We start from the raw sequence: 12318 nt of genomic DNA, 5'->3' as shown, positions 1-12318 counted from the left end.
AACTAGTGTGTTTATGATTACGATAATAAGTTAAAATATGATAGATACCTGTTTGCAATATCAAGCAGCTTAGCGAACTGTTGTAAAGCTGAAATAACTAGAAAGATGGCTTCATCCACTCTTACGTTAAAAAATAAGGCAGGCACTTTTTAAATAATTACTTCATGCTGAATGGTGTAACAAAACCAATGTCAAATATAACTGTAAATCCTAAGTGCAATTAGGAAAGTTGTTTTATAAAAACCACACATGCTGTTTTTGTCATTACATGCATTTATTTGAGAGGGAAAAGCCATACACATCTCTTTGTGTTTACCATTACAGTTCGATTAATTTAACAGGTAATTTTAAAAATTACTAAAAATAAAGCATTACAAACATCGGGTTGGGGGGGCAGCACAGAAGTGTTGATTTCAAGGTCAAAGACAATCTGGATGTAGAGGCAAAGCTTCTCTGAAGCCTGGCAGATAGACGTCAGAGTCGACATCAACCAGACGGTAAAGAGAGAGAGAGAAACTGAAAAGCACCAACCACAGAGCCTGGAATGGTGGAAAGTACTACACTGATCAGATCAAGCCTCGCTTCAATGTCACAAGCTTCTCGTTTGCCCTAGAATCACACGTTTGTCTGACGATGGCGACGTCTCTCGAGGTAAAGTGTAGTCTCTAGTGTCTCCAGCGGCAGTAGCTTCACACAAGCGTAGTGTTTTCTTCATGAAGTCTTGTGCTCTGGCACTCCGACTGCCTTATTTCACGCCCAAACTCACGCCCGATTTACATAATATACTCTCCCAGAGCTCCAGCCCTATATCTATATATATATATATATATATATATATATATATATATATATATATATCAATCCACAGAGCCCTCCCTTTCCCAAACCCCCACCAATCAAAATAGAAAAACTTTAAACTTAATATTTGCTCTTTATAGAATCTGAAAATATACACCAAAGGGGGAAAAATCCCACAACAACAGCTTAAAAAAAAAAAAAGATGGGAACATGAAGAGGGGAGAGAAAGAAAGAAAAAAAATATCACACAACAGACTCGGGTTGTTTAAAAATAAATACAAACTGATTCAGCCAAGCAGCCAGAATAAAGAGCTGAAAAAAGGTTTAAAGGCAAACGTGTCTTGTCCTGTCTTCGGATGGGTACGTACGGTGACACAGGGTTTTACCGATGGAAGACAGAATGAGTGTTTGAGATGTTAAGAGAGAGTGAGAATTGTACAGCTCGTTCGTTCGCCGAGGACGAAGATGTCCGAATCATTCAGATGAGTCGCTAAATTGTTCCACACATTCACGCAGGTTTCAGAGGCTTTCAGAAGTGCTGGTTGATGAAGGGAACCTGGTGAGATCTGAGATCAAAAGTGGGTGTTTTGACCAATTCCTGAGCAGCAGGAACCAACGGAAAGCAGATCTCAAGTCTTTTTTTTTTGTGTTAACGAGACACTAATAACGACAAACACACACAGAGACTCGCAACGATGCTCTTGCGAAACAACATCTGCCCACTTGACCATATCGGAAAGCCAAAACCAATGAAATGTCTTCGCATGTTCCAGCCGGTCAGTCTCTGTACTGCATTACAACCTCCAGTCCACCAGGGGGCGGCGGAGAGCAGCACTGCGGTGAGACGCCACAATCGACAGCGTAACGGTGAGGAACAGAAGGAGGTCGCCGGTTAGTGTGTGTGTGTGTGTTTCTCTGCATATGCGTCTTTGGTAACTGTGCGAACATACAACTTTACGGCAAATCGCAGAAGAGATTTTCCTAATTTCAATCAAAGTTGGACACTGGAGGGAAGATGAGTCCTCTGTGTTCTGATGCAACGATTGGAAAATTAGTGGAAAAGACATGAGAAAGACTGAAAGAGACCCAAGGAATATGAGCGGATGCCGTGTGACGAGAACAAACCGGCCCTTCTGATTCTCTCTGCATGTGTGGATCCTGAGAAGAGACAAAGACGGGTTAACTTAACCTACCAGACTTACTTAAAAGCACATTGTTAAGTTATTATTCCAGGAATTCCTTCATAAACATGGGAATTTCCTTGCATTACCTTGGTTACAGCATTACGGTGCATCTCTGCTGGTGTCCAGACTGGCATCAAGGAGAAGCTCCTCTAAATCCTGCCCACAGCTCAGCTCTGCTGTCACGCTCACTGACACACACACACACACACACACACACACACACATCAACACCGAATAATTCTCTGCATGCTCAAAATCACTGTCATATCACATGTATGTGTCTTTGTGCTTTCACTATATTCATAAAGTCCTGTTCACAGCTCAGTCCAATACGAGTAAATGACGCAAAAGCATCAATATTTTACCAATGTTTGAGCTTAGAGCATGAGTTGCATGTGATAAGATGAAACAAACAAATACTAAAAAGTAAACACCTGTTCAAACCAACAAAAAATGTTCAGCAGAGAGATTAAAATTGTTTATTGCACCTAACATTAGCAGGCATTGATAGCAAAAAAACCCCAAAAAAACCCTTCTTTCTATTTAAGCTGCACGCAAAAAACATACGTGACCAGCATAGTCTGATTCACAAGAAAATCACTGTTATGAGTATATATATTTTTTCATTATTAACCCTGAAAGACTCACAAATTATAATACGTAATATAATAATAATACATGATATAAAGAAAATGAGCCACGTGTTTATTCATGATTCACTCAGACTTACAAAATTCAGGCATTACTGGTTGGATGAATCTTCAAATGAATGAACTCTGAACTTTTCTGAATAAAACATGACTCACTATATAAATATACAGAAACTGGACCCGTTTTTTCATGAATTACTCAAAGACTCACAAATTCAGGTGTTATCGGTTTGAACTAAATGAGCATTTCTGAATAAAAGTGATTAAAATAATGACCTGCATGTTATCGTCACCTGATATCAGTCTGAAAATGAAACGTGTGGTTAAATATACAACATTGCGATACTGATTTTTTGTTGTTAATTTTGTTGTTTGTTTTTTGTTGTTGTTGAATAATCACATAGAGAAAATGAGCTAGTTCATGAATCACTCAAAGACTCACAAATTCAGGCATTATTAGTTTGAATCAGCCTGATGAATCAACAAATGAACAAACATGTTATTATTATAGCAGACCAATCACAGCGCTTGCGGTCAGCGTAGAATCGACGCGAATCGAAGGTTTGGACACGCTCTACTATAATATAAACACAAAGAATATCAGCTGATATATTGATATCAGACTTTTTTACTCCCTAATATCGGTATCGGTCCTGAAAACCCATATCGGTGAGGGCGTCGGGCTCTGAGAAGCCAAATATTGAATTTTATTTTACATTTGATTACTTTATTCAATTTCTGTACCTAAAAACTAGTGTAAGGCTTACCTAAAATACCTGAAAAGCACTGTTTATTTTATTAGTATCTTTGTTCTGTTGTATTTATTTGTGCTGTTGCTTATAATTAGATTATTTGTTCTTATTTTCTTTATTTTTATTTGACAATATAGTAATTTTTCCCCAAAAACATAGCACATACCGAACCTGCATCTCATTCTATTCTATCATCTATAGCCAACTGTACATACAATTTGTTTTATTTTTCAAATTATTTTTCTATTTCTATATACATGTGTCATCTTATTTTTTATTGTCTCTGTGTACTGGAAGCTTGTGACACTAGGGATGTAACGATTAACTGCGAGCCGGTTGAAAATCGATTCATATATGTGACGATTCAAATTGGTTGAGATGCTAAACAAATCACGATTCGATTAGGGGTAGGAGTTTATATAAAAGTATGTCTGAGGGGAACTTGCTCTCTTTAGAAAGGTTTAGATAGTATTTTTTCTTTTCATCTTGCCTCTGTATAATGCGTATTAAAGTTCATAAGTGCAGCGCTGCTTTGTTTACAGCAGAAACCAAGGAAACGCTTAAAGCGCCACCTGCTGGCAGAGAGTGAATCTGCATTCAGCTCGTCTTCTATTTCATTTCATGCATGTTTTTGCTTCAAATTTCGAAATTATACAACCTAATTTAGATTAAAAACTGCTCATGTTGCATGTATGCAGCATCTTTGTTTGGATCATGATTAAAATGCAGTGGTTGCCTCTAATTTTAAATGGAAAGAGCACAGACAAACCCTTATTTTGTTTATATGAAGAGATTTATTTTATTCGTGTTATTTATTTGATTTGGAGCTTGTTTTAAAATTTAAATTTAGTGTCGTTATTTACATTTACATTATATTTACATGTTATTCAGCAGAGGCTTTTATCCAAAGCGATTTACAAATGAGGAGAATAGAAGCAATCAAAACCAACAAAAGAGCAATAATATGCAAGTGCTATATTAGTATATTATTATAGTGTTATATTTCAATTTCACAAAGAAACATGCTGCATTTTGTCCAAGCAAAAGGACACATTTAATTTATAATTTGTCTTAAATCTCATTTTGTAAAAAAAATTAATAAATCGTGAATCGAACCGTGAGTTGAGTGAATCGTTGCATTCCTATGTGACACTAAAACAAATTCCTTGTATGCGCAAGCATATTTAGCAATAAAGCTCTTTCTGATTCAGATAGTCACATCAGAATTGGTGTGAACAGGTTTTAGGAACAACGTAAATGTAATTTAATCCAAATAATTGTACTCCAATATTGCGGAATGATAATTCAGCGTAACTCACCATGCTCCATAATGCAGCTGGCAGGTTTGGGTCCCTCGGGTTCAAGCAGGTGAAAGGCAAATTCTGGCTTCAGCCCATTGGGCAGCGCTGCTCCTGTATTCACAGCGGGATGACCTTCAGCTTCTTCTGTGGAGATCTGGTCAGGAGATCCCGCCCGAGCACTGCAGTTTTCCTCATCGAGGGGTTCGTGACCTCTCGTGACCTCCTGCAGCGGAGAGGCCTGTTGCTCTTGTTTTTCTCCGTTAGCACCAGGCTGAACCTCCTGCAGCTGTTCTGGACATGGTTCGGCTTTTGGCTTTAGCGTCTCATCTCGGGATTGTCCTGACACTGACGGCTCTGTTTGGGTGTGCTCCGTGTGAGAACAGAACATCTGGTCCATCTCGCTTACATTTTGCGATGTCTCTGTGTTTGCATTTACAGTCAACTGCTGCTCTAAGTGAGTCTGATCGGCAAGGACGGCGTCCTTCTGGCTTTCAAATGGCGTAGCAGGTTCCTGTTCGATTTCTGAGGGTGAAGCTTGAGACTCCTTTACTTTCTCCTGCTTATCCGCAAGTGAAGAGGCGTAGAGCGGTTGAACAGGTGCTGGTGTTGTTTCTGCACGGGATGTTAACGTGCTGAGCTCAGATGCTGTTTGGTTAGAAGGTGCATCTAAAGGTGCTTTTATATTAGTTTGTGTGGATGTTTGGCTCTCTGCTGCCCTCTCGCTGAAACCTTTCACCAATGCAGTCATCTGTTGCTGCTCCGGAGGGCTTTCCACACGGGTTACCATAAAGATTTTGTGTCCTCTGCCGGGACTAGACACCGAAAAGCAACGGCCAGGAGATGCTGGGGCTCCGGGGACAGCGCTGGCTTCGGTCACCGTTATTCCCGCTGGAGATTCTGCTGGAGGAGGTGCCGAGGCCACGGCCTTACAGGCGCTTATTGCAGGAATCAGTACGGGAGGTGTGGTGTTTGCAGAAGCTTCTGGCTCCTCGGCTGCGTCCTCATCCTCGGTGTCAGAGTCCGAGTCGTCTTGTAGTGTCGGTTTTTGATCTTTGACCTCTTGGCCGTCAGATACACTACCCTCATCGGTTGCGTCTCCCTGACCTGCGGTGTTCTCTTCCTCGATTTTCTCAACAGATGCATCTTCATCCTCCTGAGTTTGGTCCTCTGTGGCGATTTCGGCCATTGAAACCGACTGCCTCATCTTTTGTTCCGTCTCCTCCTTCTCTTTGGCCAGGATGAAGTTCCTCTTGCAGCCGTTCTGAATGTCTGCCAGCAGGGCGCGCTGCGTCTCAATGAAACTCTTCACCTGTGAGAAAAAAAGATACAGTGAGTGCAGTTATGCAATAAATAAAAAGGTCATATAGGTATATATAGTATGGGTTTGGTAAGATTTTCAAATGTTTTTGAAAAAACTATCTTCTGCTCACCAAGGCTGCATTTATTTGATCAAAAATACAGAAATATTATTACAATTTAAAATAGCTGTTAAAATAGATGTGAACATATAGCAAAATCTAATTTATTGCTGTGATCAAAGCTGAATTTTCAGCATCATTACTAATTATTAATGATCATTAATACATAATTTATTATTATTATTTTTTTAATTCTTACTGACCCAAAACATTTGAATGGTAGTGTATATAATTTCCACTGCCTTTTCACTATAATTTAATCTATTAATTCATATAAAATCATTAAATATTATATACTAATATATAATAAATTTTAATTTGAATACATTTACATCAATATAACATCATACCGTAACAAACTGCAATATTTACCTTTATACTGCATATCTTAAAAGCATTTAAATATATGAAGAAGGCCACAAGAAGACTTCAATGAGCATTTCTGATGTTCAATAAGAGTTTTAAACTCTCCTCAATATATCTAATGTTGTTTTTGCGATTTAAGCTTGCAGCAGCAAAATTAATGTAAATACATGCAGTTTGAACTTATATGAAGCGAAATCCTTTCCCCTTCCCATTTAACAAGCACTCACCGTCTCTTTCTTGGGCTCTCGGTCCAGGTCTAGTCGGAGCAGCGATGTGTTGACTTTAAAGGCGAGCGTGAGAGCCATGAGGCCTCCGGTTTTAATTTCATTCTCCCGCATGTCCAGCCGGAGGAGCCTCGGACTGTCAGCGATGAATTCTGCGATAGCCACCGCTCCTATCATAAGAACAAACGGTCATCTACACGCTTAACATAAGCCGAGCTCTAAAATTCCACATCATCTGAAACAAATTCATTGTTTATATGACAGTAACTTCACATTTCGCTCCAGATCTCACCTTCACAGGAGAGTTTGGTCGAGGCCAGACCCAGTCTGAGGATGGACCGGTTTGCTATGAGTCCGTCTTTTAGTTTGTGCACTCCTTCGTTCCCCACTGCGTTATGACCAAGGTTCAGTGTTTCCAAACTTTGAGTGAAAGGCTACAGCGACAGAGAGCAAATGAGATGGATCGGTAAAAGCAGAGAGAGGTGGAAGAAGAAACTGAAAGTGGATTAACTCTGCAGTGTGAGATTTTCAAGATGCATGTGTTTATGATTATTTTGCGAAGGCATCTAATTGTCTTCTGCTGTGAAGCGTGTGAATACAGGCTCAGGCACTGCTTTAAAATCATGTAGCCTGTTCTGAAGACGAGCAGGGACTGTAGTGCGTTACACACAAGGCTGTGAGAATGTGTGTGTGTGTGTGTGTGCTTTGTCCTTAATTAAAAAAAAAGACGGCAGGACCCACATAAACACGAGTGTTGCATGGTCAGCAGCTGGCAGACACACACAGCATCCTCTCAATCTACTCGATGAGCATCTGACTGAATGGGGCCGAGCTCTCGTCTTCATCTCATGTGTTTGGGCTGGATGTGCTCTTTATGGCTCATTATACAACGAGGCATAAGAGGCTAGTCTTTTGTTCACCACGGTCTTTTGGAAGAAGAATCTTAAGCTCATCAAGGCTGCATTTTTTAATTTAAAAATACAGTAAAAACAGTAATATTGTGAAATATTATTTAAATATAAAATAGCTGTTTTCTATGTGAATATCTGTTAAAATGTAATTTATTTCTGTGATGCGCAGCTGAATTTTCAGCATCATTACTCCAGTCTTCAGTGTCACATGATCTTCAGAAATCATTCTAATATGCTGATTTGCTGCTCAAGAAACATTTCTGATTATTATCAATGTTGCAAACTGTTGTGCTGCACAATATTTTTGTGGAAACAGTGATATTTTAATACTTTTATTCAGTAGTACCTTTATTCAGTTAATACTTCTATCCAACAAGGACGCATTAAACTGATCAAATGTGAAAGTAAACATATTTATAATGTTCCAAAGAATTCTATTTCTAGTTTACACACCTACACACGTGTACATTTTCACAATAAAAGATTTTAAGTCAAAATAATGCTTATTATGAAACAAATGTTACGTTTTCTTCTGCCCAGTTGGATGATTTTTGCATTTGTTTCACCAAAAACGTTTATGATACAGATGCAGAGACATGCACCTGATATTATAGGTTTATCTGACTTGCAGCACTATTTACAAAAGTACAAATATTACTATTGCTGCAAAATCATTACTAAACTAGGGCTGAAACGATTATTCAACATTATTAACAACAAAAAAATGTAAATATTTTCTGTAAAAATAGTTTGTGTGTTAGTATAGTCTTTAATAATAATTGGACAAATTTACCAGAGTCGTCGATTAATCATCCAAATGATTATTGTCATTAAAATGTACTGATCAATTAATTGATTAATCGTTAATACAGCATTACTACTGTTTTCGTCTTACTAAACGATTTTAGTTTATTTTCAAGCATTTAATTAATTATATTTATTTTATGTAGTACACAACTATTTTGGAAATTATTTTACAAGTTCCTTGTTACATCTTGCATGTATTTACTTAGTAATAACAGTTCATTATGCATAACAAAACCTAACGTCGTTAATTAATATTACTTAGTTCAATCGCATAATTACACTGTAACAACAACACCTAAAATAAAGTGTAGCCCCTATTTCTTTCAGGTTTACACACTCGTTATAAACAAATGTGTGTCGAATAGTTGGTGTGAATAGTTTTGGGACGAAACCGCTTTGCTTGGCGATTCGCTTTGCTTTGTTGTGTTGCTCTTGGTTTGAATAAGCCCCAAAGATGTGGATTTGCTCATGGAAACTTTTGTGACACAGTTGTGTGTGTGTGTGTGTGTGTGTGTGTGTACCAAAGCGGCGGTCAGGTATCCCATGCCATTGTGTGTGAGCTGGTTGTTCCAGAGCACCAGAGTGACCAAACCCTTCCTCTGCTCCTTCAGACCCTCACATATATACGCCAACCCTGAGGAAACAAGCAAAAGCAAATACAGCGGGTTGAACGACAAGTACAAACATTACTGAAGCAGGAGAGCAATAACCAAGACACGGAGGAGATCTGAGGTCAGACCTGAGTCCAGTATGTGATTGTTTCTCAGGTCCAGAATCTGGATGTTGTAGTTGAACTTCAGCAGATTCCCCAACTGAGCCGAGTCCTGCAGACCGTTCAGCTTGTTTTCGGCCAAATACAGCTCTCTGAGGTTCATATTCATCTTCAGTGCTGTGGCTGAACACACATATGAAATAAACAGCCTTTTAACTGCTTCATTCACATTTCATTAATGGGAAATGGTTAACATAGCCTACTCTGCAGTTACTGATGTTTGAATTTCTAATGCCTCTAATACATATTGTACAAGATCTACTTACATGCCTTCTGTCATCTGATTGCTAGTTTTTACTTTTTTATCGAGTAAAAGGCCCAATGACTGATATTTACATTTATAAAGATCTCACTGATTTACATTACAAGCATCGGAATTTCAAGAATTTCATCATATAAATATCAGCATCTGCACCAGATTGCATATTGCATACTCAGTTTGAGTTTCTGAATAACTGAGCTGTTTTTTCCTCCATATTCTGACTATATCGGACTATACGAGCCATAAAAGCCTGATGCATAAAACATGATACTCAACAGAAAAACACTCTTTTTCTGAACAAAAAAAAATTTAAAATACGCAAGTCCTAAGAGGACACGGATTATTATTTTTCTTGTTTTCTTATCACGACTTAATTATCTTGTGATCTCGACATAACAAAAGTTGCTTTTTTTGCAATGATTGTTTGATTTTTAAAACAATGTGTCGTGAGTCTACTGTTGCTATAGTAACAAATGCAAATTTGACGCTCATCTGATCGAAAGATAAACCGTGCGCTCTGTGTTATGGATATTTCAACAACTTCTGCTTCACATAGTAATAAAGTCTACAATAAACAAATATAGGCTACTCAATCACTGTTGATTTTTTCCCCAGAGACCGTACTCTTAACATTTTGTTTGTGTAATTAACATATTTAAATGGTCTAACATCAGATCATTCAACACCGAAAGCGCAGGCGGAGCGCCTTCAGAAGAATGCAGAGAACTATTCTAAAATCTTTTAGAGCTGCTTGGATTCAACTCACTTTATTTTCCTCATTCGTTTCAAATAAAATTAAATAAAATTTGTTTGTGATTTTTATTAGTCATGTAGGATATGCTGTGACTGATATCATGTGCGTTACAAGCTTGGGATGCTGTTTGAATGTGTGTGTGATTTCCTACAAAGAAATGTAGAAAATACAAAAGATTACAACACTATATAACATCACTAAATTGTTATTTAAGCCTGTACACATTGTTACATATATAAATCACATTTCTTGTCAATACAAATTTAATGATTAACAATAAAGATTAAAAATAGGGTCAACGATGTACATTACAAATATGTAATTGAAGCGCTTCCTAGATAAACACAACATAATCCCCGCTTATTAACTAACAATAATGTAGGCCTACTTCAAAGATAGAGGTGCAAACAGAATACTATACAGTGACGTCAACATTGTTTTTTTTTTATAAGCAGTTAGTTTATCACACCGAATGCTACTGCGGTAGTGAAACTGTGATGACTCACGCATCTAGCAAGAACTTAACGATACACAGAGATACACAAAATAATCATAGGCCTATTGATTCAAGCATTTGACATTGAGTTAATTAAAAGGTCAGTAATGAACACTACTTCACAAATTATAGTGATCACGAAGAAGGTACTTTCTCTATGCCAAAAGTGTACAGTAAGGTGGATATACAGTATACAACACCCCCGAGATCTATACTGCCATCTGTTGGTGCAGTTGCAGTTGTTATGTCGACATCACGAAAAAATTAAGTCGTGATAACGAGAAAACAACTTTTGTTACGAGATCAAGAAAATATCAAGGCGTGATAATGAGAAACTTTTATACGAAACAAAGTAGCGCTTGCTTACCATTTTGAATAACAGTTATGTTGATTCATTTTAAGCGATTGATTCATAAAAATTATGCCGATATGCATTACCAATAAGACGAATAGCTCAGGGTGTGCTAGTGATAAAATGTTATGGATTATGAAAATTTAAATACAAGGAGCTCTAAAAGATTTGTAGAATTTTTACAGTTATTTTGCCTTGAATTCACAAATAAAATTTTAAGGTTTTAACTGCAACTGTCTGGGAAAAAAAAAAAAAAACAGAGATTGATTTTATTATAGTGACTGTCAAAGCTTCCAATGTACTCTCATTAAAATAAGTTTAATAATGTTTATTAGATCTAACAAAAAAGTTTTTGCTCAAAACTAACCAAAATTAAAAATAATTTGTTTATAATTATAATAATTTTTAGTGTCCCGACTTATTTTGAAAAAAAAAAATCATGTTTTGTCCCATATTTCAAAATTATTTTATGACTGGGTGATCAGAGCGAGTAGTAGTATTCAGTGATCAGTTCACCTTGTGCCTGAATTGTCAAATGCACATACAGTTGTCAAAATGTCCATCGTGTGAAGTACCTCACATAAATACAGTATCTGCTATGATTTAAGTGAGCATAAACAGGTGGGTGAAAACAGGATGTGTGAGTATAATTACAATCTGTGCATTCGGTTTTAAAGGGACAGCAGCCTCATTAAATACAAGTCTGTCATTAATGTTAATCAAACAACAAAATATGTTAAATAAATGTATACATGTTAAATAAACCTACTGTATTTGAAAAAACAAGGTTCTCTCAATCGTATTAGTCTTAGGGTTTGTAATTTGCGTCTTTGTTTTTTTTTTTATATATAACTATATAGGCTAGATATCGTGAAATAACATTTCTGATATCGTAGTCATATTGCCAACCCGTCCCGTATTCCACCATGAGAAATCTGATCACCCCACACAGGAGAGACTCTTGTCTTTTTTTCAAAAAAAAAAAAAAAAAGGAAATATATATCAGTATTGGCATCAGCTATCGGCCAATATGATTTGAAAATATGGGCATATTGGATATCGGCAACAATCTTGTATTGTGCATCCCTAATATATATATATATATATATATATATATATATATATATATATATATATATATATATATATATATATATATATATATATATATATATATATATATATATATATATATATATATATATATATATATATATATATTTATTTATTTATTAGGGGTGTCAACGTTAACGCATGCGATTAATCAAAAA

The 12318-nt window shown here is 36.8% G+C and overlaps 1 protein-coding gene across 1 annotated transcript in view; it reads right to left on the bottom strand.

The window, feature by feature from the left end:
• Positions 1-255: 255 nt before the first annotated feature.
• The window catches only part of ppp1r37 (protein phosphatase 1, regulatory subunit 37), a 55128-nt gene continuing 43065 nt past the window's right edge, over positions 256-12318 (bottom strand). Inside the window, exons 7-13 of the mRNA XM_058750635.1 lie at positions 9151-9306; positions 8933-9045; positions 6986-7127; positions 6697-6863; positions 4704-5994; positions 2069-2170; positions 256-1956 (exon numbers count right to left, since the gene is read on the bottom strand). Of these exons, the coding sequence (XP_058606618.1) occupies positions 2082-2170; positions 4704-5994; positions 6697-6863; positions 6986-7127; positions 8933-9045; positions 9151-9306 (1958 nt within the window). The 3' untranslated portion in view covers positions 256-1956; positions 2069-2081. The remainder of the gene's footprint in view (positions 1957-2068; positions 2171-4703; positions 5995-6696; positions 6864-6985; positions 7128-8932; positions 9046-9150; positions 9307-12318) is intronic.

This window comes from Onychostoma macrolepis, chromosome 18, assembly GCF_012432095.1.
Source record: "Onychostoma macrolepis isolate SWU-2019 chromosome 18, ASM1243209v1, whole genome shotgun sequence".
NCBI classification, from domain to species: Eukaryota; Metazoa; Chordata; class Actinopteri; order Cypriniformes; family Cyprinidae; genus Onychostoma; species Onychostoma macrolepis.
This window is presented reverse-complemented; position numbering and strand designations above follow the sequence as displayed.